Source organism: Oratosquilla oratoria, chromosome 5, assembly GCF_046742065.1.
Source record: "Oratosquilla oratoria isolate Oo_2021 chromosome 5, ASM4674206v1, whole genome shotgun sequence".
Lineage (NCBI taxonomy): Eukaryota > Metazoa > Arthropoda > Malacostraca > Stomatopoda > Squillidae > Oratosquilla > Oratosquilla oratoria.
The window spans coordinates 42,647,345-42,674,470 of NC_134781.1; the positions used below are offsets into that span (position 1 = coordinate 42,647,345).

The 27,126-nt window shown below is 41.2% G+C and overlaps 1 protein-coding gene across 5 annotated transcripts in view; it reads right to left on the reverse strand.

Annotated features, from left to right (window-relative positions):
- Window positions 1-27,126, reverse strand: part of LOC143025490 (uncharacterized) — a 108,901-nt gene that overhangs the window by 76,044 nt on the left and 5,731 nt on the right. For all 5 annotated transcript variants that reach the window (XR_012966394.1, XM_076185227.1, XM_076185226.1 and 2 more), the window contains exons 2-3: window positions 26,219-26,349; window positions 25,363-25,488 (exon numbers count right to left, since the gene is read on the reverse strand). Coding sequence is in view for 4 of the 5 variants with exons in the window: in XM_076185227.1 (XP_076041342.1) it covers window positions 25,363-25,488; window positions 26,219-26,349 (257 nt within the window). In the remaining variant the exon portion in view is untranslated. The remainder of the gene's footprint in view (window positions 1-25,362; window positions 25,489-26,218; window positions 26,350-27,126) is intronic.

Here is a 27,126-nt window from a genome sequence, read left to right on the forward strand (position 1 = left end):
AAAGAGGAGAGCTGATGTGAAATGGGGTAAGAGTATGACAAAACAATTTGAAAGTAATAAAATGTTTTGGAAAGAAATTAAGAGAGGAAGAGGAGGGGAATCAAGTAGAGAAGAAAAGGTAAAAAATACAAATGGAGATATGATAATGGAAGAGAAGTCAGTAAGAGGAAGATGGGCAGTATTTTAGGAGTTGCTAAATGTAAAGGATAGGGAGGGAAAGGTAGTTTCAGTGGGAAGTGCTAAGAAAATGACAGTGGTGAGTGCAGAAAATGGGAGAAATAAGGAAAGATGAGGTGAAGGCAACTGTTAAGATGATGAGAGCAGGTAAGGCACCTGGGTTGGATGGGTGTCATGCAGAATGTCTAAAAAAGTGAGGTACAGTGATGGTGGACTGGCTGATGAGGTTTAATGTTTGTTCAAAAGAAAGTAGAGTGCCAGAGGACTGGAGGATTGCCTGTATAGCTCCACTTTACATGGGAGGGGGGACAAGTGTGAGTGAAACAGTTTCAGAGGGATCAGCTTGTTAAGCATAATTGGGAAGGCTTATGGGAGGGTTTTCATTGTGAGGATTAGGAGAGGAACAGAGGGAGTAATCAGTGAGGAACAGTGTGGGTTTAGAATAAGTAGGGGTTGTGTGAATCAGATTTTTGTATTTTTCCCAAAAATAAGTAAAGGCATAAGAGGGTCTAGGAGTTTTCCAACCAGCACCCTATAGCTTGGGTCTTTTAATGTGCGTGGATGTGGTACAGATGAGAGTAAAAGGGAAGAGATAGGTAGTATGTTTGTGAGAAGAAAGATGGATGTGTTGGCTTTGAGTGAAACTAAGTTGAGAGGGAAGGGCGAGTGTACATTTGGGGGTGTAAGTGGGAAGTTATTAGGAGTGAAGAGAGGGCGAGGGAGAGAAGGGGTGGCTATTCTAGTAAGTGAAGAGATAGGTAAACATGTAGTGGAAAGGAGGGAGGTTTCCTCAAGGATAATGTGGATGAAGGTGAAACTGGGAAAGGAGATGGGGTTTTTTGTAAGTGCATATGGGCCTGGTAGTGAGAAGAGTGTAGAAGAAAGGGAGGCTTTTTGGATAGATTTAAATGACTTCATAGAGGGATTAGGGAGAAAGTCAATGTAATAGTACTGGAAGACCTTAATGCTACAGTAGGAAATGAACCAATTGACAGAGTGGTTGGGAAATGTGGAGTTCCAGGAAAGAATTGTAGTGGAGAGTTGATGGTGGAGATGTGTCTAGAGAGTTGATGATAGCAAATACAGTGTTTCGGAAGAAAGTCAAGCATAAGTACACATGGGAGAGGGTGGTGGATGGAAGGGTGGTAGAGTGTTAATGGACTATGTAGTGGTAGATAGGAGTATAATAGGAAGAGTTAAAGATGTACATGTGCTATGGGGAGAGGGTAGGGGAATATAAGATAATTTTTTGGTGGAAGGTAAGTTGAGAGTGGAGGATAGACGGAGAAAGGAAAAGAACAAAAGGTAGGGAGGTGCTTAGAGTGAACTCTTTAAATGAAAAGGAAAAGGAGAAGGAGTACAAGAAGAAGCTGAGAGAGGAGTGGGAGGGAGTGAAGGATAGAGTAGAGCTAGGTGTGGAGGAGGAATGGGGATGGTTCAAGGAGGGAGTCACAAAGTGTGCAAAGATGGTGTGTGGAACAAGAAGGACAGGAGGAAATAGAAGGAAGGGTAGTGAATGGTGGGATGAGGAAACAAAGAAGGTTGCAGAAGAGAAGAAGCGAGCTTTCACAGATTGGTTACAAAATAGGACGAGGGAGTCATATGAGAGGTACAAAGAAAAGAAAAGAGAAGTAAAGCACAAGGTAAAGGAGGTAAAGAGGAGAGCAGATGTGAAATGGGGTAAGAGTATGACAGAAAATTTTGAAAGTAATAAAAAGATGTTTTGGAAAGAAATTAAGAGAGGAAGAGGAGGCGAATCAAGTAGAGAAGAAAAGGTAAAAGGTGCAGATGGAGAGATGATAATGGAAGAGAAGGCAGTAAGAGGAAGATGGGAAGAATATCTTAGTGAGTTGCTAAATGTGAAGGAGGGTAGGGAGGGAAAGATTGATGCAGTGGGAAATGCTAAAAAAATGACCGTGATGAGTGAAGAAAATGGAGGAGAAATAGGGAAAGATGAAGTGAAAGCAGCTGTTAAGACGATGCGAGCAGGTAAGGCACCTGGTCTGGATGGATGCCATGCAGAATGTCTAAAAAAAGGAGGTTATTTAATGATTGCTGGAGAGAGAGTAGAGTGCCAGAGGCCTGGAGGAGTGCATGTATAGTTCCACTTTACAAGGGAAAAGGGGACAAATGTGAGTATAGTAGTTTCACAGGGATTACCTTGTTAAGTGTAGTTGGGAAGGCTTATGGGAGGATCTTGATTGAGAGGATTAGGAGAGGAGCAGAGGGAGTAATTGGTGAGGAACAGTGTGGATTTAGGATGGGTAGAGGTTGTGTAGATCAGATTTTTTTTATAAGACAGATATATGAGAAAGCTATAGGAAAGGGGAAGGATGTTTTTTGGGCTTTCATGGATCTGGAAGAGGCTTACGACAGGGTAGACAGGAAGGCACTGTGGGAGGTTTTGCGGATATATAGGATAGGAGGAAAGCTTCTAGGAGCTGTCAAGAGTTTTTACGAGAGTAGTAGAGCATGTGTCAGGATTAGAAATGGAGAGAGTGAGTGGTTCGAGGTAAAGGTGGGACTTCGTCAGGGATGTGTTATGTCGCACTGGCTGTTCAACTTGTACATGGATGGGGTAGTGCGAGAGGTAAATGCAAGGGTGGTGGGTCAGGGATTGGAGATGTTTAAAGAAAATGGAGAAAAGTGGCAGGTGAGCCAGCTGTTGTTTGAAGACGACACTGCGCTTGTGGCAGGATCGGAGGAGGGATTGAGGAAGTTGGTGACAGAGTTTGGGAGAGTGTGTGGAAGAAGAAAGCTGAAGATAAATGTGGGTAAAAGTATGGTGATGAGATGTACAAGGGGTGAAAGAGGCAGCAGACTGGAAGTGAGCATTAAGGGAGAGTGACTGGAGGAAGTGGATAGTTTTAGATACTTGGGTGCAAATGTGGCAGGAAAAGGTGGAGTGAAGGTGGAGGTAGAATGTAGATTGAGAGAAGTGAGTAAATGCCTTGGTGGATTAAAAAGTGTAATGAGGAATAGGTATTTGGGAATGGATGCTAAGAGGAGACTGTATGAAGGAGTGATTGTGCCAACAGCACTGTATGGGGCAGAAACATGGAACATAAGAGAGGAAGAGAGAAGGAGTTTGAATGTGTTTGAGATGAGGTGTCTGAGAAGTAAGATGGGGGTTACTAGGCTAGAGTGAGAAATGAGGAGGTGAGGAGGAGAACAGGGGTGGAAAGGGAGTTGGGAGATAGGGTTGATGAAAGTGTATTAGGATGGTTTGGACACATGGAAAGGATGAGTGAAGAAAGACTAGTAAAAGAGGTATGGAAGGCAGATGTGGAGGAAGTGAACATGAGGGGACGTCCTAGGATGAGATGGATGGATGGGGTGAAGGGGGCTTTGGGTGAAGAGGGGAATGTCTGTTGAGGAAGGACAGGAGAGGACAGGAGACAGGTGTGAATGGAGAATGGTTGTATATGGATGATGTTGTGATGCATGAGGTTGAATGGTTGGGGGGATGGGGGGTGAGGTAGTATGTGTGACCAAATTTGACATAGCACAAGGGGATTTCTCCCCGTCTTCTCCTTTTATGCATGGGGGGGACAGAGATGGGGGGTCACAGATTTAATGAAGCGGCCTTGCTGTGGATGTGCTGTGCCTTGTGACACTGCCTCTGACCCAGGGCGGTGGACAAGGTGGGATGACCCGTCATCCAGGAGGTGCTAAGATAAGAGGGAGGGGAGTGCAGTGTATTTAGGGATGGAATGGGTGGGAATGATTTTATGCCTTTTTCTTTTTGGCTACCTCCCTTGTAAGGGGGAAAAAGCCTTGGTACATGTATGTATGTATTATACAGGAAGGGAGCTATGCTCGTGGTGACCCGTCTTTGTATCTTTCAGCATCAAGTTGCCGTTTGTGATGTCACGTCACGCATCTAGGCGCCAGTCTGGTTCGAAACTCGAAAGGTGTACACACCCCTCTTGTAGCCAACTCAGTAAGTTGTAAAACCCTTTATATTTTAGGTTTAGAGTGTACTAGTGGATCCTTTGCAATATTTTATATCATGTGTAGCTTTTAGCCTTTAGTAACTACAGTCCCATTTCCAGTTTTCATCATTTCACACTAACTATCGAAATTCCTTTGGGTCCATCCTGCGTGATGGATCGGATCTGCAATAAAGTGGCATCGAACATTCCCGTGAATAAATAACCTTCCGTCCCAAGTCTGTCTACGTCACGGATGCTATGATGCTGATTGTCCATTTGATCTGCGCAGTCCCCAGTTCGCTGCGCCAAAATAAGAGAGGAGTTTGAATATGTTTGATATGAAATGTCTGAGAAGTATGGTAGGGGTTACTAGGCTAGATAGAGTGAGAAATGAGGAGGTGAGGAGGAGAGCAGGGATAGAAAGGGAGTTGGGAGATAGGGTGGATGAAAGAGTATTAGGATGGTTTGGACACATGGAAAGAATGAGTGAAGAAATATTAGTAAAAGAGGTGTAAAAGGCAGATGTGGAAGGAGTGAATATGAGGGGGCATCCTAGGATGAGATGGATGGATGGGGTAAAAGGGGCATTACAAAAGAGAGGAATATCTTTTGAGGAAAGACAGGAGAGGACAGAAGATAGGGGTGAATGGAGAAGGGTTGTATTTACCTAGTTGTAATTACCTCGTCTGGGGTATTGGCTACATGTTATTGTGGCAAAGTAGCATGCAGTTGATACTTTAGGATCTATATGGGGTGCCCCTATGGACCAGAGCCACACATCATTTTGTCTGTGATAGAGGAAAACTCTGTTCATAGAGAAATAATGACACTTTTATACTACGGCTATCCCTCCATTATGCTGTCCCCCAACCCCTTGTTAATGTCCTGTACCATTTCTCTGAATATTCATTTCCTTTTTTTGCCTACCCTGTGATGGGGAAAGAGAATGCTACCACCAAGTCTCTCCATTTGAGTTGTAAAAGGACACAAAAAATGGGATGGGGGATGGGATTAGGAGTCCTGCTACGTGTAATCCCAAAAGGGGACATTCCTAAAAAAAAAGTAAAGGCATAAGAGGGTCTGGGAGTTTTCTAACCAGTACCCTAAGGTTTGGGTCTTTTAATGTCCATGGATGTGGTACAGATGAGAGTAAAAGGGAAGAGATAGGCAGTATGCTTGTGAGAAAAAAGATGTGTTGGCTTTGAGTGAATCTAAAATAAAAGGAAAGGGCAACTGCTAGTTTGGGAGTGTAGTTGGGAGGTACTCAGGAGTGAAGAGGGGACGAGGAAGAGAAGGGGTGGCTATACTAGTAAGTGAAGAGATAAGTAAGCGTGTAGTGGAGTGGAAGGAGGTTTCATCAAGGTTGATATGGATGAAGGTGAAGCTGGAAAAGGAGATGTGGTTTTTTGTAAATGCGAATGGGCCTGGTAGTGAGAAGAGCATAGAGGAAAGGGAGGATTTTTGGGTAGATATAAATGGGTGCATAAAGGGATTAGGGAGAAATGTCAATGTAGTTATATTGGGAGACCTTAATGCTAGGGTAAATAATGAACCAATCGATGGAGTGATTGGGAAGTATGGAGTTCCAGGTAAAAATCATAGTGGAGAATTGATGGTGGAGATGTGTCTTGAAAGAGAGTTGATGATAGCAAATACAATGTTTAGGAAGAAAGTCAAGCATAAGTACACATGGTAGAGGGTGGTGAATGGAAAGGTGGCAGATAGAGCATTAATGGACTACATAGTGGTGACAAGGAGTATGGTAGGAAGAGTTGAGGATGTACATGTTCTAAGGGGAGAGAGTGAGGGAATATCACATCATTTTCTGGTGAAAGGTAAATTGAGAGTGGAGAATAGGTGGAGAAAGAGAAAAAGGGCAGCAGTTAGGGAGGTACTTAAAGTGAACTGCTTAAATGAGAGAAAAAAGGAGAATGAGTATAAGAAGAAGCTGAAAGAGGAGTGGGAGGGAGTGAAGGATAGAGTAGAACTAGTAGTGGAGGAAGAATGGAGATGGTTCAATGAGGGAGTCATAAGGTGTGCAAAGATGGTGTGTGGAACAAGGAGGGCGGGAGGAAATAGAAGGAGGGGTAGTGAGTGGTGGGATGAGGAAGCAAAGAAAGGCATAGAAAAAAAGAAGCAGGCATTCATAGATTGGCTACAAATTAGGATGAGGGAATCGTATGAGAGGTACAAAGTAAAGAGAAGGGAAGTTAAGCATAAGATAAAGGAAGCAAAGAGGAAAGCAAATGTGAAATGGGGTAAGAGTATGACAGAAAATTTTGAAAGTAATAAAAAGATGTTTTGGAAGGAAATTACAAAAGAAAGAGGAAGCGAATCAAGTAGAGAAGAAAAGGTAAAAGGTGCAGATGGAGAGATGATAATGGAAGAGAAGGCAGTGAGAGGAAGGTGGGCAGAGTATTTTAGGGAGTTGCTAAATGTGAAAGAGGATAGGGAGGGAAAGGTAGTTACAGTGGGAAGCGCTAAGAAAATGAGAGTGATGAGTGAGGAAAATGGAGGAGAAATAGGGAAAGATGAAGTGAAAGCAGCTGTTAAGATGATGAGAGCAGGTAAGGCACCTGGGTTGGATGAATGCCATGCACAATGTCTAAAGAAAGTAGGTACAGTTATGGTGGACTGGCTGGTGAGGTTATTTAATGTTTGTTTAAGAGAGGGTAGAGTGCCGGAGGACTGGAGGAGTGCCTGTATAGTACTGCTTTACAAAGGAAAGGGGGACAAGTGTGTGTGTAATAGTTTCAGAGGGATCAGCTTGTTGAGTGTAGTTGGGAAGGCTTATGGGAGGGTCTTGATTGAGAGGATTAGGAGAGGAACAGACGGAGTAATTGGTAAGGAACAATGTGGGTTTAGGACAGGTAGAGGTTGTGTAGATCAGATTTTTGTGGTAAGACAGATATGTGAGAAAGCTATAGGAAAAGGTAAGGATGTTTTTTGGGCTTTTATGGATCTGGAAAAGGCTTTCGACAGGGTAGACAAGAAGGCACTGTGGGAGGTACTGCAGATATATGGGATAGGAGGAAAGCTGTTAAGAGCAGTCAAGAGTTTTTACGAGAGTAGTAGAGCTTGTGTTAGGATTAGAAATGGAGAGTGAATAGTTTGAGGTAAAGATGGGACATCATCAGGGATGTGTTATGTCGCCCTGGCTGTTCAATCTTTACATTGATGGTGTGGTGCGAGAGGTGAATGCAAGAGCAGTGGGTCAGGGGTTGGAGATGATTAAAGAAAATGGAGAAAAGTGGGAAGTGAGCCAGTTGTTGTTTGCTGACGACACTGTGCTTGTAGCAGGATCAGAGGAGGGATTGAGGAAGTTAGTGACAGAGTTTGAGAAGGTGTGTGAAAGAAGGAAACTGAAGATAAATGTGGGCAAAAGTAAGGTGATGAGATGTACAAGGGGAGGGAGTGACAGCAGGCTGGAAGTGAGCATTAAGGGTGAAAGACTGGAGGAAGTGAATAGTTTTAGATACTTTGGTGTGAGTGGCGGGAAAGGGAGGAGTGGGGGTGGAGGTAGAATATAGATTGAGAGAAACAAGTAAATGTCTTGGTGGATTGAAAAGTGTAATGAGAAATGGACATCTGGGAATGGATGCTAAGAGGAGGTTATATGAAGGAGTGATTGTGCTAATAGCACTGTACGGGGCAGAAAAATGGCACATGAGAGAGGAAGAGAGTTTAAATGTGTTTGAGATGAAATGTCTGAGAAGTATGATAGGGGTTGATAGGCTAGATGGTGTGAGAAATGAGGATGTGAGGAGGAGAACAGGGGTGGAAAAGGAGCTGGGGGATAGGGTTGATGGAAAAGTATTAGGATGGTTTGGACATATGGAAAGAATGACTGAAGAAAGATTATTAAAATAAGTGTGGAAGGCAGAGGTGGAAAGAGTGAATATGAGGGGGCATCCTAGGATGGGATGGATGGATGGGGTGAAAGGAGCATTACAAAAGAGAGGAATGTCTGTGGAGGAAGGACAGGAGAGGATAAAAATAGGGGTAAATGGAGAGGGGTTGTGTATAGATGATGCTGTGATGCATGAGGGGGAGTGGGTGGGGGATGGAGGGTGAGGAAGTATGTATGATAAGAAAATTTATGCAGCCCGAAGGGATTTCTACCCGTCTTCTCCTTTTCTGCATGGGGGGACAGAGGGGGGGGGGGGTTGCCGAATTTATGAAGTAGCCTTGCTGTGGATGTGCTGTGTCTTGTGACACTGCTTCTGCCCCAGGGCAGTGGACAGGATGCAGGGATGATCTGTCATCCAGGAGGTGCCAAGATAAGAGGGAGGGAGGAGGGTGGAGGGGAGTGGATATAGATGAAATGGAATGGGTGGGAGTGGTTTCTATGCCTTTTTCTTTTTGGCTACCCCCCGTGTAGGGGGAAAAATCCTTTGGTATATGTATGTGTGTATGAATTTTACAGGACGGGAGCTATGTTCGTTATGACCTGTTTTCATATCTCTCCACATCCAGCTTATTCTTGAACTCGTGTATAGTTCTAGCATTCACTGTTTCACTGTTTAGTTTGTTCCATACATCGATCACTCTGTGCAGGAAACTGTTCTTTTTCATGTCTCTTCTGTAACTGTCCTTCTTTAGCTTCTTATCGTGTCCTCTTGCTTCTCTCTTGTCCCATTTCAATAGGTCATCTGTATCGAGAACTTCCATCCCTTTCATAATTCTGAAGATAGTCAACAGGTCGCCTCTTTCCCTTCTCTGCTCCAATGTTGACAGCTGTAATTTCTCCAATCTTTGTTCATACTAGGGGTGATCAGAAAGTAATGACAGTCGGACTCGTAGCTGAGAGACTATAAGTGTTGGGGGGGCGGGGAGCAAGGGGCAGCAAGTGTTGCCTGTTGTTACATGTTTGAGCTTGTCGCTGTTTGTCTAGCTTACATTTTATCGTTGCACTGTGCAATTGCGTCATTGTTGGTTTGCCTCTCTAACCGGAAACATGGATTTTTCGAAAGAAGGCTGCAGATTCTACACCTTCACAAGGTGGAAACTCGGGAAAAAAGCAACGGAGATCAGAGAGGAATTGTTGCAAGTTTTTCCCGAGTCTACTCCATCACTGGAAACTGTTTCCCGCTGGATTCGAGCTTTCGCAGCCGGAAAATTGCAGCTAGAAGATGATCATCGTCCTGGCCGCCCTCGGACATCCGTGACCGAAGCAACGACGGTCCGTGCACGGGCCATCATTGACGAAGATCCAACTGTTACTCTTCGATTCATATCCTTGGAGCTCGGTGTCAGTTATGGGAGCGGACATGACATCGTGCATGAACACTTAGGGCTGAGGAAGAAGTGTGCTCGATGGATACCTCATTTGCTTACGGAAAAGCAGAAGAGCGAATGGGTGCGGACTTGTCGTCTATGGCTGGCTGAATTCGAGCCAAATGGTCCGAAACGGTTCTCAGATGTAGCTACCGGAGATGAGTGTTGGATTTCTTTCTTCACCACCAGAGACAAGCAGTCTAACATGGTGTGGTTGAGTGATGAAGAACCTCGACTTCAGATTCTGAAGAAAGGATTTCGCAGCAGGAAGCGCCTTTTCACCATCTTCTTCAATTCACAAGGACCAATGTGTGTGGATGTAATGCCTCAACAGTGTACTATCACCCAGTACTACACTGATCACGTCCTTCCTCGAGTCCTGGAATATCAGGCCAAGACTGCACCAACCCGTCGCCGATCGCGCCTTTTGCTGCACCATGACAATGCTGCCCCCCCACAAAGCTCGCCTCACTGTGCAGTTCCTGGAGCAGCAGGGGATCACACTTCTCCCCCACCCACCCTACTCGCCTGACCTTGCTCCCTGTGATTTTTGGTTGTTTCCAAAGATCAAGGGTGCGATCGCAGGGAAGCTGTTTCATCGCATCCAAGATTTGGCGCGAGCAGTCAATTCAGAGCTACGAGGTATATCGGCTTCTGAGTACCGTGAGTGCTTCATGAAGTGGCGAAAGAGGATGGAACGTTGCATAGAGGCAGGAAGGGAGTACTTTGAAGGAATGTAGGTCACTATTTGGATTTACCTCTGTACCGTGAAAATATATGGTATCACTGTCATTACTTTTTGATCACCCCTCGTATGTCAAATTTGATAGTGTGGGTGCCATCTTTGTCGCTGCTCTTCAATGTAGTAACTATTTTCTTAACCATCTCTTCATACATGTAGTCGAAGGCCACTTTCATTGATCTTAATAAGTTGTAAGTCTCTCCGAATAATTTAATTACATGTTTGTCAGGTGTCAAGTCACTTGAGATGATTACTCCTAGGTCCCTCTCTGAGTTTACTTTCTTTAATTCTTTGTTTCCAATCATATATTTTCCCGAAACTCTGTTTTTGCCTCTTCCAAATTCCATTATGCTACATTTCTTGATGTTGAAGTTCATCTCGTATTTCTGGCTCCATTCCCATACTTTATCCAGGTCATCTTGTAGCGATCTGCAATCTTCTTCTGTTTTCACTCTCTTGTGTAATTTGGCATACACTACTACAAATTTTCTGCTTTTCATCTTTTTGTTGGCAATTTTAATCATAGTTACTTCTGTATTTCCCTTACTTTCGATTATCTTTGTCACATTTAAACCTTTATTGGTCAATATCATGACACCTCCTCCTTGCTGTGATGCATGAGGGGGTGGGGGATGGGGGTGAGGGAGTACGTATGAGAAATAAATTGACGCAGCTCGAAGGGATTTCTCCCTATCTTCTCCTTTTCTGCATGAGGGGGCAGAGGGGGGGGGTCGCCAAATTAATGAAGCGGGCTTGCTGTGGATGTGCTGTGTCTTGTGACACTGCTTCTGACCCAGGGCAATGGACAGGATGCAGGAATGTCCTGTCATCCAGGTGCCAAGATTTTGGTCTTCTTAATGTAACTAATATTTTTTTAATCATTTCTTCATCCAAATAGTCAAATGCCACTTTCATTGACCTTAACAGGTTGAAGGTTTCTCCAACTATTTTGTTGATATGTTTGTCCGGTGTCATGTCTTTGGTGATTATTACTCCAAGGTCTCTTTCCGAGTTCACTTTTTTTATTTCTTCTTCACCAATTTCATAATTTTTTGATATTCTGTTTTTACTCTTTCCAAACTCCATTATACTACATTTCTTGATATTGAAGTTCACTTCCCACTTTTAAGTCCATTTCCAGATTTTGTCCAGGTCTAACTGTAATGATTCACAATCCTCTTCTGTTCGTACTTTAGTATTTTTGCATCATCTGCTAAGAAATTCATATAACACTCTACTCCTTCATCCATGTCATTTATATATATATATATATATGGCAAACATGATTGGAGCCAGTACCGAACCTTGCAGGACACCACTTATCATTTCTTCCCAATACAAGTATTTGTCTCTAATTACTAATTGATTTGGATTCAGTGTAGTTTTTTCTTCCAGATGTTTAACTCATCTACTTTTGATCACGTTTTCAAATATTTTTGCTACTATGCTTGTTAGGGAGACCAGCCTGTAGTTAGTTGGATTTTCCTTGTTTCCTCCTTTATGTATTGGTACAATATTTGCATTTTTCCAGTCTTGTGATACTCCTCTACGCATTCTTTCAGTATCCAATTTGTAATTCCATCCAGACCATGTGATTTTCTGACATCAAGGTTTTTTATTTGGTCACTGATTTCCTTCTGTGTTACAGTTATTTCCTTCATTGGGAGGAATTCTGTCTATTCCCTCACAGTTAGGCGAGTTCTCAATTGTGAATACCGATTTGAAATAATTGCTCATAATTTCTGCCATTTCTTGTTCTTCTGTATATTCATAAATTCCCTGGCACAGCTCTTTTATTTCTTGTTTGTTTACTAGTTTAGAATTCACATATCTGTAAAATAGGTTGTTCCTTGCATTTTTCTATTATTTCTTTTTCATAGTTTCTCTTTTCATCTCTGTATTTTTACATAATCGTTTCTTAGTTTGATGTATGTTTGCCATTTGCTAAATTTTTTTGGTCTTATTTCCATTTTTTCCAAGCTTTGTCTCTTATCCTTAGCTTCACTACATTTTTTGTTGTACCAGTTCTTTTGTTGTGGTACATTTGTTCACTCCCTCATTATAAATTTTTTAGTATATTCCATTTCTCTCCCATCTCTGTTTCTTCATTTTGGAATTTTTCCCAGTTTGCATTACGAAAGAATTTTTTTTAACTTTCTCAAAATTCGTTTTGTTGTACATTGGTCTTCCTATTCTATGTTTCCGATTTCTTAGGTCTATTTGCTCTTTTAGTTTGAATTCTATTAGTACATGGTCACTATTTCCTATTGGTGTTTTGTAATCTATTCTGTCCACAATTTCAGGTTCTGACATAAGTATTAAATCCAGTCTCGATGGTTCCTCATTGTTTCTGTATCTGGTATTTTCCTTTATCCATTGAGTCATTGTGTATTCAATGGTCATATCGAACAGCATGTTACCCCATATGTCTTCTCCACCTTTTACTGTCATTTCTTCCCAACATATTTCTTTTGAATTAAAATCACCCATAATTACTATATTTCCTCTTTCCTTCAGTATAATGGTCAGTTCATACTTTGTATCTTCCAACAGTTTGGAATGATCGTTTTCTGTCCAGGACTGTGTTTTGGGGGGCACATACACTACTACAAATTTTCTACTTTTTATGTGATTGCTTTCGACTTTTATCATAATTGATTCTACATTGTTTTTTCCTTCTATTATCTTTGTCACATTTAAATCTTTCCTAGTCAAAAATAATACTCCCCCACCCTGTTTTTCCTTTCTATTCTTCGTCCAACAGTATTTGGTGGTAGATTACTTTTTTATTTAGTTACTACTATTCCCATTATGTCTGGTTTTTCTAATGCCAGATTGTCATTTAGTTCATTCAGTCCTGAAATCATTCCATCTATGTTGGTATGGGCTAATCTTAATTTTTTCCTTCTCGTCTTTTTTCTGTCTGCTTTCTTTCCTTTTTCCTGATATACCATTTTCTCAGCCTCAGGTCCACCACTTCCAAAAAAAATAATTCTTTTCAGTCTCAGTTCTTTTTTAATTTGCTTTATTTCTAAGTTCCTTTTCTTTTTCTTCATAACTCGTTTCTTTTTTATCCATACATTTTTGTGTTGTTCACTGCTTGCTAGTTTTGGTGTTCTAGATAGTACTTCCTCTGCAATCATTTGTGACCTAAGTTTTACTTTTAGTGGCCTATATTGTTTTTCTTTTGAGTATCTACCTATTCCATATGTTTCTTCAATTTCTTCATCTAAACTTTGTCCCTCCTCTTGAATCTCTTTCAGAATTTCTTTAGCGATCTCTTTCCTCTTTTTCTCTCTGATATCTATGAACATCATGCTTTTCTTTAATACCATAGATTACAATGCATCTTTTTTTGTCCACTGTATCCCTTTCTCTTTAATCACTTGGATTACCATTTCATTACCATTCTCCTTGACCTGCTGCTCCACTATTTCTTTAAGATCATTTTTGACTTTCCTGTTCTACTTTCCACTGTTTATTTCTTGGAAGTAATTTTCTTTTATCTTTTCTTCCACTTTCTCAGTCACTGCCTGTATCTGATCCTTCATCTCTTTCTTTAACCCCTTCGATACGATGACCCCTACATAGGCGTCATGAGGAGCAAGTGGGTACGCGAGGATGCCGATGTGAGCGTCTTGATTATATATATTGTAGTTGTACCTGCATGACCCCCATACTCTGTAAACTGGCTTCATCCTATTTTCTATGGTTATCAAAATTCACGGGTGAAAGAGAACGAGCAATACAGCGGTAACTTTATTTTTCATAGTGCGAGTATTATGACGCAACATCACACGTCTGGCAGCTAATGCTGCCTGCAAGAGTAAAGGGGTTAATGCCTCATTCCTATTCAAATCTTAATTTTTCAATCTTTAATTTTCTCCCTTTCTCTTATTTAGTTCCATTTCCAACTCATCTATTTCCCTGTTATTTTCTTCATTGGCCTTTCTTAATAGGGCTACTTCTTTGTATATACTTTTGCATTCACTTTTGAGTTAGATTATTTCATCTAACAATTCGTTGATTTCCCTATTTATTATATTTTTAAACCTGGGTTCTCTTTCCGTATCTATCCCTCTATGCATATGTTATTTTCCCCTGTTAGATCCCGAAAATAAATTTCTTTAAAACCTTTGGTATGTCTTTGGGGTCTTGTTCAGGCATGTCCTTTTTGGTATAACCCCAAGCAGCAACTCAATTACACTTACGTCTAGGCATCTTTTTGTTGGTTCTTTGTCCCTATGTCCTTCATTTTTTCCTTCCATTTTTTGTAACTGATCGTGAAAAAAAATAAATAAATAAATAAATAAAGATACAAAGACGGTTACATTGTCGGCCACTCAAACTATATATCTCCCTTCTCATTTTGTGTAAACAACTAGGTAGGGGTTGGTTGGTTCCAAAATCGTTTGTCGGCAAATTGCTAGTTAGCGGTCCAGAGCATGCTCTTGACATGTTCTGTTTCAATTGCTGCTCGTGTGTGTACAGATATGTGAGAAAGCTTTAGGAAAAGGCAAGGATATTTTTCGGGGTCTTTAAGTATTTGGAAAAGGCTTATGACTGGATAGACAGGAAGGCACTGTGGTATTGCAGATATATGGGATAGGAGAAGAGCTTTTAAGAGCAATCAAAAGTTTTTATGAAAGTAGTAGAGCCTGTGTTAGAATCAGAAATGGAGAGAGTGAGTGGTTTAAGGTAAAGGTGGGACTTCATCAGGGACAGGGATGTATTATGTGGCCTTGATTGTTCAATTTATACATAGATGGGATGGTACAAGAGTTAAATGCAAGGGTAATGGGTCAGGGATTGGAGATGGTTAAAGAAAATGGAGAAAAGTAGGAGATAAGCCAGTTGTTTGCTGACAACACTGCACTTGTGGCAGATTCAGAGGAGGGATTGTGGAAGTTAGTGACAGAGTTTGGGAAGGTGTGTGAAAAAAGGAAACTGAAGATAAATGTGGGTAAAAGTATGGTGATGAGATGTACAAGGGGTGAAAGTGGCAGCAGACTGGAAGTGAGTATTAAGGGAGAGAGACTGGAGGAGGAGGAGGATAGTTTTAGATACTTGGGTGTGTATGTGGTGGGAAAGTGAGGAGTGGAGGTGGAGGTAGAATGTTGATTGAGAGAAGCAATCACTAAAAACATAATGAGAAATAGACATTTGGAAATGGATGCTAAGAGGAGATTGTATGAAGAAGTGACTGTGCTGACAGCACTATATGGGGCAGAAACATGGAGCATAAGAAAGGAAGAGTTTGAATGTGTTTGAGATGAGGTGCCTGAGAAGTATGATAAGGGTTACTAGGCTGGGTAGAGTGAGAAATGAGGTGAGGAGGAGAATGGGGGTGGAAAGGGAGTTGTTGTTGTTGTTGTTGTCGTTCCGTAGACTGTCTGTCCGAGCAGTCCCGTCTCCCCAAGGAATGCCATAGCTGAAACTGGGTTTTCCCACAAATCCTTTATAGAGTGTATGTTGTGTTGTTTGCGTGCATGATTGTGTATAATGCAGTCTTCCATTATGTGTTGTATGGTATGGGGTGAAGTGTTACATCCTGGGCAGCTGTTCACAATGCGGTCATCCAGCCTCTTCTGGTAGCTTAGAAGTACTGGGTGGTGACCGCACCGCAGTCTGGCCAAGTGGACTCTGCCCTTTCGTGGGAGAGAGGATTCAGAAGGGTGGATATCAGGGGGTCTGGCATGCAGCAGTGTGTTGTCTTTCAGTGTGTTAATGGAGCGGTGAGTGATATGATTATGAATATGTTTCCGGAGGCTGGTATTTGGTGGTTGTGGAAAGGGAGTTGGGAGATAGGGTTGATGAAAGAGTATTGGAATGGTTTGGACACATGGAAAGAATGAGTGAAGAAAGATTAGTAAAAGAGGTGTGGAAGGCAGAGGTGGAAGGAGTGAACATAAGCGGGCGATGAGGGATGAGATGGATGGACAGGGTAAAAGGGACTTTGGGAAAGATGGGAATGTCTGTTGAGGAAGGACAGAAAAAGACAGAGGATAGGGGTGAATGGAGGATGGTTGTGTATGGATGATGCAGTGATGCATGAAAGGGAGTGCGTGGGGGATGGGGGGTGAGGGAGTATGTGTGAAAAATAATTTGACACAGCCCAAAGGGATTTCTCAGTCTTTTCTTTTTCTGCATGAGGGGACGGAGGGGGAGGTCACCGATTAAATGAAGCAGCCTTGCTATGGATGTGCTATGTCTTGCGACACTGCTTCTGATCCACGGCAGTGGGCGAGATGCAGGGATGACCCATCATCATCCAGGAGAAGCCAAGATAAGAGGGAGGGTGGGGGGTGAATGGAAGTGGAGTATGTGGGGATGGAATAGGTGGGAGTGGATTTTATGCCTTTATTTTTTGGCTACCTCACTTGTAAGGGAGAAAAAACCTTTGGTATATGTATGTGCTCATATCAGATCATTTCCTGGTGGAAGGTAAATTGAGAGTGGACAATTGGTGGAGAAAGAGGAAAAGGGCAGAAGGTAGAGAGGTACTTGGAGTAAACTGCTTAAATGAGGAAAAAAAAAGGAGAATGAGTATAAGAAAAAGTTGAGAGGAGTGGGAGGGAGTAAAGGATAGAGTAGAACTAGGAGTGGAGGAGGAATGGGGATGGTTCAAGGAGGGAGTCATAAGGTGTGCAAAGATGGTGTGTGGAACAAGGAGGGCGGGAGGAAATAGAAAGAAGGGTAGTGAGTGGTGGGATGAGGAAGCAAAGAAGGGTGTAGAAGAGAAGAAGCAGGCATTCATAGATTGGCTACAAATTAGGATGAGGGAATCGTATGAGAGGTACAAATAAAAGAGAAAGGAAGTTAAGCATAAGATAAAGGAAGCAGAGAGGAGAGCAGATGTGAGATGGGGAAAAAGTATGACGGAAAATTTTGAAAGTAATAAAAATATGTTTTGGAGGGAAGTTAAAAGAGGAAGAGGAGACGAATCAAGTAGAGAAGAAAAGGTAAAAGGTACAGATGGAGAGATGATAATGGAAGAGAAGGCAGTGAGAGGAAGGTGGGCAGAGTATTTTAGGGAGTTGCTAAATGTGAAGGAGGATAGGGAGGGAAAGGTAGTTACAGTGGGAAGCGCTAAGAAAATGAGAGTGATGAGTGAGGAAAATGGAGGAGAAATAGGGAAAGATGAAGTGAAAGCAGTTGTTAAGATGATGAGAGCAGGTAAGGCACCTGGGTTGGATGGATGCCATGCACAATGTCTGAAGAAAGGAGGTACAGTTATGGTGGACTGGCTGGTGAGGTTATTTAATGTTTGTTTTAGAGAGGGTAGAGTGCCAGAAGACTGGAGAAGTGCCTGTATAGTTCTGCTTTACAAAGGAAAGGGGGACAAGTGTGAGTGTAGTAGTTTCAGAGGGATCAGTTTGTTGAGTGCAGTTGGGAAGGCTTATGGGAGGGTCTTCATTGAGAGGATTAGGAGAGGAACAGACGGAGTAATTGGTGAGGAACAATGTGGGTTTAGGACAGGTAGGCGATGTGTAGATCAGATTTTTGTGGTAAGACAGATATGTGAGAAAGCTATAGGAAAAGGTAAGGATGTATTTTGGGCTTTTATGGATCTGGAAAAGGCTTACGACAGGGTAGACAGGAAGGCACTGTGGGAGGTACTGCAGATATATGGGATAGGAGGAAAGCTCTTAAGAGCAGTCAAGTGTTTTTATGAGAGTAGTAGATCTTGTGTTAGGATTAGAAATGGAGAGAGTGAATGGTGTGAGGTAAAGATGGGACTTCGTCAGGGGTGTGTTATGTCGCCCTGGCTGTTCAATATTTACATGGATGGGGTGGTGCGAGAGGTGAATGCAAGGGTAGTGGGACAGGGGTTGGAGATGATTAAAGAAAATGGAGAAAAGTGGGAAATAAGCCAGTTGTTGTTTGCTGACAACACTGCACTTGTAGCAGGATCAGAGGAGGGATTGAGGAAGTTAGTGACAGAGTTTGAGAAGGTGTGTGAAAGAAGGAAGCTGAAGATAAATGTGGGCAAAAGTAAGGTGATTAGATGTACAAGGGGAGAGAGTGACAGCAGGCTGGAAGTGAGCATTAAGGGTGAGAAACTGGAGGAAGTGGATAGTTTCGGATACTTGGGGGCGAATGTGACAGGAAAGGGAGGAGTGGGGGTGGAGGTAGAATGTAGATTGAGAGAAGCGAGTAAATGCCTTGGTGGATTAAAAAGTGTAATGAGAAATAGACATCTGGGAATGGATGCTAAAAGGAGTGATTGTGCCAACAGCAATGTACGGGGCAGAAACATGGAACATGAAAGAGGAAGAGAGAAGGAGTTTGAATGTGTTTGAATATGAAATGTCTGAGAAGTATGATAGGGGTTACTAGGCTAGATAGAGTGAGAAATGAGGAGGTGAGGAGGAGAACAGGGGTGGAAAGGGAGCTGGGAGATAAGATTGAAGAAAGAGTATTGGGATGGTTTGGACACATGGAAAGAATGAGTGAAGAAAGATTAGTAAAAGAAGTGTGGAAGGCGGAGGTGGAAGGAGTGAATATGAGGGGGCGTCCTAGGATGAGATGGATGGATGGGGTGAAAGGGGCTTTACAAAAGAGAGGAATGTCTGTAGAGGAAGGACGGGAGAGGACAGAAGATAGGGGTGAATGGAGAAGGGTTGTGTATAGATGAGGCTGTGATGCATGAGGGGGAGTGGGTGGGGGATGGGAGGTGAGGAAGTATGTCTGAGAAAAATTTGACGCAGCCCGAAGGGATTTCTCCCCGTCTTCTCCTTTCCTGCATAAGGGGACAGAGAGGGGGGGTCGCCGAATTTATGAAGCGGCCTTGCTGTGGATGTGCTGTGTCTTGCGACACTGCTTCTGACCCAGGGCAGTGGACAGGATGCAGGGATGACCCGTCATCCAGGAGGTGCCAAGATAGGAGGGAGGGAGGAGGGTGGAGGGGAGTGGAATATATGGGAAATGAAATGGGTAGGAGTATTTTCTATGCCTTTTTCTTTTTGGCTACCCCCCGAGTAAGGGGGAAGAGGCCTTTGGTATATGGTATGGTATATATGTACAACATTCTTTGTATATATTGCATGCATGGATCTACCAATTAACCTGAATAATTCAACACATCTCTACAAAATGTATTAAAATGACATTGTCATTTAGGGTTACCACTGCCACTTGCCATTGTAGCTAAACTTTAGATATAAGCACAGCTGGGTATTTAATCTTGGACTTGGCTAAACAATTGGCAAGAGACTGGGAGGTGTTAAAAAGTCCCTCTGTCATCTCTGCCCTCAAGCAAAGCTGACTCCTCATAGGACCAAATCTACCTGGCTGCGAGCCAAGGTGTAATCCTCATTGCCAGGTGCCTTGAGTAAAGTGAACACAGACAACTGTGAGAGGCTGCAGATTAACAGATATGATTTGTCAACTTGTGTATTGGTACCATGGAGGAGGGATAGGTAACCATAAAAATAAGTGGGTGACCATTAGAGGGTGGGGTGTGAATATTTTTTCTATATAAATAAATTTTGAAACTTATGTAATGAAAAATAAATAAATTTACCAAGGGTTTCTCTTCTTAATTGCTACTTGAAATGAAATCAATTGTGTTTTAAAAAAAATCCAAGCCCACCTGGACATCTAAAAAATTTCAGCATGTTAAAAAAAAATTCAGATTGGTAAAACCCTGGTAGAGATTGGTTAAAGTCAGTAGAAATCTGTAGAGATTGGTAGATATTGATAGACATCTGTAAAACACCTGAAGAAATGGGTAGGAACATCGGTATCATGTGACCCTTTTCTGATAAGTTAATTAAAATGCATTGCCACTAGGCTGCTTCTTTAATAAGTGATTTTATTTTATATATATATTTTTTCCACCTTTTTGGCATTTTCTCACAGGATATGGGTAGAATCTTCTTGAATCTTGGTATCTGGTGTATTAATTATATATGAACTTTCATTGGATTCAGTTAAATAGTTTTAGAAATTCTTTATTTTGGCCATGTTTAAATTTTGGGTGATATGAGGTCAAAAATAATAATGATAATACTTATGATTATTTTACATTATAAACACATAAAATTTGGTCCAAATAAAGAAATTGCAAAATCATATTTATTGGAGGCCTTTGAAATTTCACATGTATCAACATGTAGGTTTCTGAATAAATTTATTGCATGAAAATGTTCTGGAAGATTATACCTGTATCCTGTGAGGAAATGAAAAAAAAAAAAACTTGCTTCTAAAGAGAAAAAATAGTTTACTTGAGGGTGAGTATGGTATGATCATGATGATCTGCAGCTGACAGAGGGTCATGGCCAAATTGAAATTTGTTGCCTTGTGAGATACTGAATATGTTGAGGATATTTTGGAAATGACTCAGGGTTACCGCTGCCACTCACCATTGTCCCTAGCAGGCATAGATTATAAATTACAGATCATGGTAATTATTATTTCCTTTCATTCCAGAAACATGTTAGCCCAGCAGATATGTGAAATATTCTAGTTAGTTTTGTGCCTTTGATGATACAAGCATGAAATTTGGTACACAGTTATAGCATACCCTTAGGAAACATTTTGGATATAGGGACATTCCAGATCACCCCTAGGGTCAAAATGGTGGCCATTTTACAAAATGGCTGCCACGAATAACTAAACTCTGCCTACAAGGTCAGCAAAGTCATATGTGCTTGGTGCAAAACACAATGTAGTGAGTATAATATGATTATTATCAACTAGTATGCACATGTTTAAGACTTTTAACTCTTCTTTTCTGTTTTCAGGTGATAACTCCACTGAAGTGTGCCCATAGATTGATCCCCTGCTTGGTGGTGGTTCTTCCCAATTTTACGGTGATTGGTGTTGGTTCAAGACAATGGCCAAGCATTTTAAACTATTAGACCCCCAGCAGCAAGGGCCAAGTAAAACTGTTGTATCAATTAACCAGACAGACTGGAACCTATGTGTGCTGTGTCAGATGGACACCACTGAGCCTCTCCATTGTCCAGCTGACTCCAAGTGAAGCATAGGAGGGTCTGGGTACCAGACTCTTGCAGACAACCTCCTCAGGTTCGGTGAGATCGACACCCTGCCAAAATATCTCGACATGTCCCGCTTGGACGATGGTGAGGGTATTGAGTCCACCTTCCAGCACCACAGGGCTAAGTGGCATGATTCGTGCAGACTACAATACAACAAAACTCAATTGACTTGGGCAGAAAAGAGGAAAACAACCAGTGGGGATACCGAAGGTGTGGCACGAAAGTATACCCGTCAGAGTGTGGACCACACAGAGACACTGCTCAAAACGTGTTTCTTTTGTGACAAGCCAGCAGGTAACGAGTCTCTGCATAAAGCTTCTACCTTTGACCTGGACAGATGAGTCAGGAACTGTGCTCTGAAACTAGAAGACAAGTCACTTATTGCTAAACTGAGTGCTGGAGATATGATGGCGCAAGATGCCTTGTACCATGTCAAGCTGGCAGACCTAATAAGTATGTACAGCAACCGGCTGAAACAGCTTGGAACAGTCTTGCCTGGACGTGTTCACTCGACCAAACTCAAGTACCGGATCATGGCATATTTTCCGGACATGGAGGAGCACAAGCCTGGCCGAGATGTTCTGCTTGCTTTCAACGAGGACATCAGATCAGCCCTTCACAAGTCCTGTGAACACAATGCTGATAGTGATGGTGTTCATCTTGCTTGAGCCGTGAACAGTCCGAAGAGACATGCCGAAGATGAAGACAGCCTTTAGCGGTTCATTTGATGCCCTCTGCCAAGAACAATCTGTGCCAAATTCTCTCCTGGCACTAGTTGCTAAGATCCTGAATGGTCCCATGATCCAAGAGCAGTCAAGCCACTCATCTGTATCAATACCCACTCTTACAATCTCACAGCTCCTCATGTTCAACAGCTACGCACGCTACCGACAGAGTACAAATATTGAGTCTACCAAGCACTGCCACAATTGGTAGACCCCCTTGCCTGTCTACCTGGGAATGCTGATGCACACAAAGACTTGCAAACCAGGGTTGCGGAGTCGGAGGTTTTAGCTAGGAGTCGGAGTTGGATTTCTAAGAGTACTAGGAGTCGGAGTCGGAGTCAGATTTTTTTTATCCGATTCCAACTCCTTAAGTCCAATAGCTGTAAAATACTGTCTATAGATGTGTACTGTGAAATAATTTGCTGCTATTGTGCATATAGAAAGCAATAGGTCTCATTATTCCAAGTTGAGAAAATTTAATAACCATCCAGTATAGAATAGTTTTATAGCTAGTTACAGGATATATACCATTTATAGAAGTTTCTACAATGTAGTTTGTATTAATGTTCATTCATTCTATACTATGGGAGTTATAGCCAGTGGAATGTATTTCTATTTCTAATAAATATTCAATAAATATGATTATTAATTCAAATTCCAGAATAATTTGTCAACTGTCAAGTGACAGAGATGATTTTTATCTTTAAATAATCTAAACTAGCTACTTTACCTTTGTTGACAGTCTGATTAATTCAAATTATGTTAACATCTAGAACTCCATCATGTACACACGTACATGATAGTGTAGACAATAGTAAATATCCACTGCGTATGCACTATGCACGTACGTCTTCATGTATGTAAGTCAATGGAAGTGTTTTTGTGTGGTTTACTGTTTTGTAGAAGCTATTTCACGCTGGGATGATGCCCTGAGATAAACTTTGACCAGTCTCAGAGGCCAGATAGGAATGACATTAGAGCATATGTCACAGCATTTGGTGATGACTGAAAAGGGGAGGAACAACAGCAGCTATGAACAGTGTGCACAGGGGAAGGTTGTCCCTCTCTTTCCTGAACTGATTCCTGGTTTTTATGATAACATGGTGAAATTAATTCTGCAGTAAGTACTAGGTAGGGCATCAACCATTAACCTTTCCTCATCATGATTTGTCACATTTTTTCCTAATATTGTGATAGAAGGTTTATGAGAATGGACAAATGAAATAACAGATGATTTTTTTTTAGGGGGAGGGGAGGGGCACAAAGGAAAAAGAAAATATATAGCTTGAAGTGGCAACTGTGCCATGACAGATTTGAAAGTGCTCATAAGCTGGTAGATGATCATGAGCATAAATAATACCATTATATATTTTATATATATATGTTTATACAAATATACGTGCTTGTGTGCATATACAGGTAAACGTCGACTTACGATGGCATTAGGTTTCGATAGAGCCATCGTAAGACGATCTCATCGTAAGTCGATCCCCACTCTGTTCCGTGGTCACTGTACCTAGCCTACCTGTATATTCACCACCAGAGATACTGAATATAGCCTATTAAACATGTACAGTAGTTTATTTAATTATTTTTATCCTTTTTACCATATTCAAACACTATAATATGTATTTTCAGTACGGAACTTAAATCTCGCGGGCAGCAGCCAATGCCAGCCGTACGACGTGACGTAATAATACTCGCATCATAAAATATAGTCACCGCTTATATCGATCGTTCTCTCTTTCACCCGCGAATTTTGAAAACCACAGAGAATGGGATTTAGGGCACATTTGAGAGAATGTAAAAACACAGGGGCGACTACAATAAATATAATCAAGACGCCGATATGGCAGCGTCGCGAATCTACTTGCTCCTCATGACGCCTATGTGTGCGGCACCGTATGGAAGGGGTTAAATTATCATATCGTCGTCGTCGTCGTCGTCATCGTAAAGTCGAACAATCGTAAGTCGCGGCCATCGTAAGGCGACGTTTACCTGTATATATATAAAGCTGGGTGAGTGTATATGTGAGTATATTTATCATACAAGTGAATGTTTCACGTAAAAAATAATATACATGAAAAATATCTATAAAATGCTTGCTGAATAGGTGTGGGAGGCTGGTATATGGATCTGCAGAATAGAATTCCACACAGGGGTCAAGAAGTTAAGGAGTCGGGAGTTGGAGTCGGAGTCGGAGGAATCAAAGGAGTCGGAGTCGGAGTTGGCATCCTAGGAATTCTGGGAGTTGGAGTCGGAGTCGGACCTTTTACCATCCGACTCCGCAACCCTGTCGCAAACAAGACCTGGTTGACACTCTGTTCCACTTGGGTCTTTCCGTCTCCTATGATAGGGTGCTGAGTATCTCCATGGACTTGGGGAACAGTATCTGCCGCTTCTTCTAGCAGGAGGGTGCAGTTTGCCCACCTGAACTGAAGAGTGGTCTGTTCACGACTGGCGCAGTGGATAACATTGACCACAATCCCAGCTCGATTAGTGCTCAAGACTCGTTCCACGGCACTAGGATCTCGCTGTTCCAGCACCCAAATAGTGAAATGCGTGGAGTTCAATGACAGTGCAAGTGTGTCAAGGCTGCACTCCAGTGCACAGCTCTATGTCACTGTGGTGGGGAGTGTACGAGAGAGTAGAACTGGGACAAGAGGTCACAGATGATAATTATGTTAACATGTACACATGTATCCATGCATCATATTAGACTCTGTTACCTGGATGTAGAGTTTCCACTGTATAATTTTGACTATGTAAGTTGATGTTAGGTTCAAACAGAAGCACTTCCTCTGAGTTCAAGTGTGTTAAATGGTCAGCAGTCATTCCATTGTGCTTGGTAACAGTTTTTTTGAAGAGTTTGTTGAAGAAAACTATCCAAAAGTACAAAAATGCACCAAAAAATGACCAAACAAATAGTTTATTCACGCTTTGTCACCTTTATTTGTTAACTCTTATGTGCTAGAATCTATATTTAGTTGAATAAAACCACTGGTATGCTTCTTCAATAAGTAAATATAGTTGTATCCACATGTATTCTATGTTGCATACAGCACAAAATCGGCTATTTTGTAAAATGGCCGCCATTTTGGCTCTGGGAAGAATCTGGAATGTCCCTATATCCAAAAATCTTTGTAAGATACTGCCCAATCAGTGTGCCAAATTTCATGCTTGTATCACTAAATGCACATTTTTTTCACATATCTGCCGGACTATGTTCAATAAACACCTATGACTGAAAAATGATCATGTTATGTGCTTGGCTACAAAAAAAAAAATGAATAATAATAATAATAATAAAAAATTAAACAAATAAATAAATAAATGAATAATAATAAATAAATAACATAAAATAAAATAAAATAAATTGGCTAATTCTTGTACTCCTTTCTCTCTCAACCAGGAGGAAGCTCTGATCATTAAAGTGCACATTAAATAAGAAAAAGATACATGTTAGGACTTTGTGTATATTTTGTCTGAGAAGTACTTACATGTCTAGTGTGCATTTAGCATAATGCTCAACTCCATCCACTACAATCAAGGTAGGCAGTTGTTGAGGTGGTTGGTGGTGAAGGGACCCAAGATAACTTTGTAACTCGTACACATTATTTGCATATCTGACGAAATAAGCAGGAATGAATGGTCTTTGAATTTATCTTACAACACTGCTTAAATTCACAAAATTATAAAAGACTCAACACATGTAACTGTACATGAAGTTGGCCAATTCTTATTAAATTATAAAAATACACTTTTCTCTTTATTATTTACTTAATCTATATAAATTATGTTGAAGGTGATGCTGTTTTCTGCATTGATAATTTTCTTGGGGATACTTTCTAAAGATCTCACTAATCGCTGTGTAGCAGGGTCTACACTCTGTAGAACTTGTGCGTAGGATAAAAACCCCAATTTGAACATACAGGCACTTGATTTATTAGCGCTACCCAGTATGAGAGAACAGGGTAGGCCAGAAGCATGAGGAGATAATTTATGCATATTTTTCTTACTATCATGTGATCTCCCCTAGTCTAATAATTTCACATGGTCAAATATCGCACTTTGATGACATTTGACACACTCCCTGAAGAAGGCTCAGTTGAGCTGAAATCCGGATCGGAGAATATGTCCACCTACACACGAGTTCTACAGAGTGTAGACCTTGCTACAAGGCAATTAGCGAGATCTTTAGAAACAAAGAAAATTATTAATGCAGAAAACAGCATCACCTTCAACAAAATTTGTGTATTAGAAGACTTACTGCCTGTATATACTTTAATTTATATAAATAAAATCAATAGTTGCTATTAGATGTCTGGAAGAAATAATAATTTTTATTTCTCTTACAGGAATCTGATGTTTTGCATTGTAACTGGTGTAGGATGTGGCATTCCACTGACCCTAGGAGGAAGACTAGTGATTCGGTGGGGTGCAATGAAGAGAACTTGTCCACCTTTGGTTGCCTCACTCACTGCAGCCTGTTTAGAAGGTATTGGTGAAAGTATTTATTTCCTACCTTTCCTTCCACCTATTGTAAACACCGGAATATTTTCTTCATTTTTGTGGAAGCCCTTTGGTTAAGTACATATATATATATGTATATATATATATGTATATATATATATATATATATATATATATATATATATATATATATATATATATATATATATACATACCATGGAAGCCCTTTGGTTAAGTACATATATATATATATGTATATATATATATATATATATATATATATATATATATATATATATATATATATATATATATATATATATATATATATATATATATATATATATATACCATGGAAGCCCTTTGGTTAAGTACATATATATATGTATATATATATATATATATATATATATATATATATATATATATATATATATACCAAAGGCTTTTTCCCCCTAACACGGGAGGTAGCCAAAAAGAAAAAGGCATAGAAAATACTCCCACCCATTCCATTCCCTACATATTCCACTCCCCTCCACCATCCCTCTTATCTTGGCACCTCCTGGATGATGGGTCATCCCTGCATACTGTCCACTGCCCTGGGTCAGAAGCAGTGTCACAAGACACAGCACATCCACAGCAAGGGCACTTCATAAATTCAGCGAACCCCCTCTCCGTCCCATTGTGCAGAAAAGGAGATGGGGAGAAATCCCTTCGGGTTGCGTCAAATTTTTTCTCATACATACTTCCTCACCCCACATCCCCCACCTACTCCCCCTCATGCATCACAG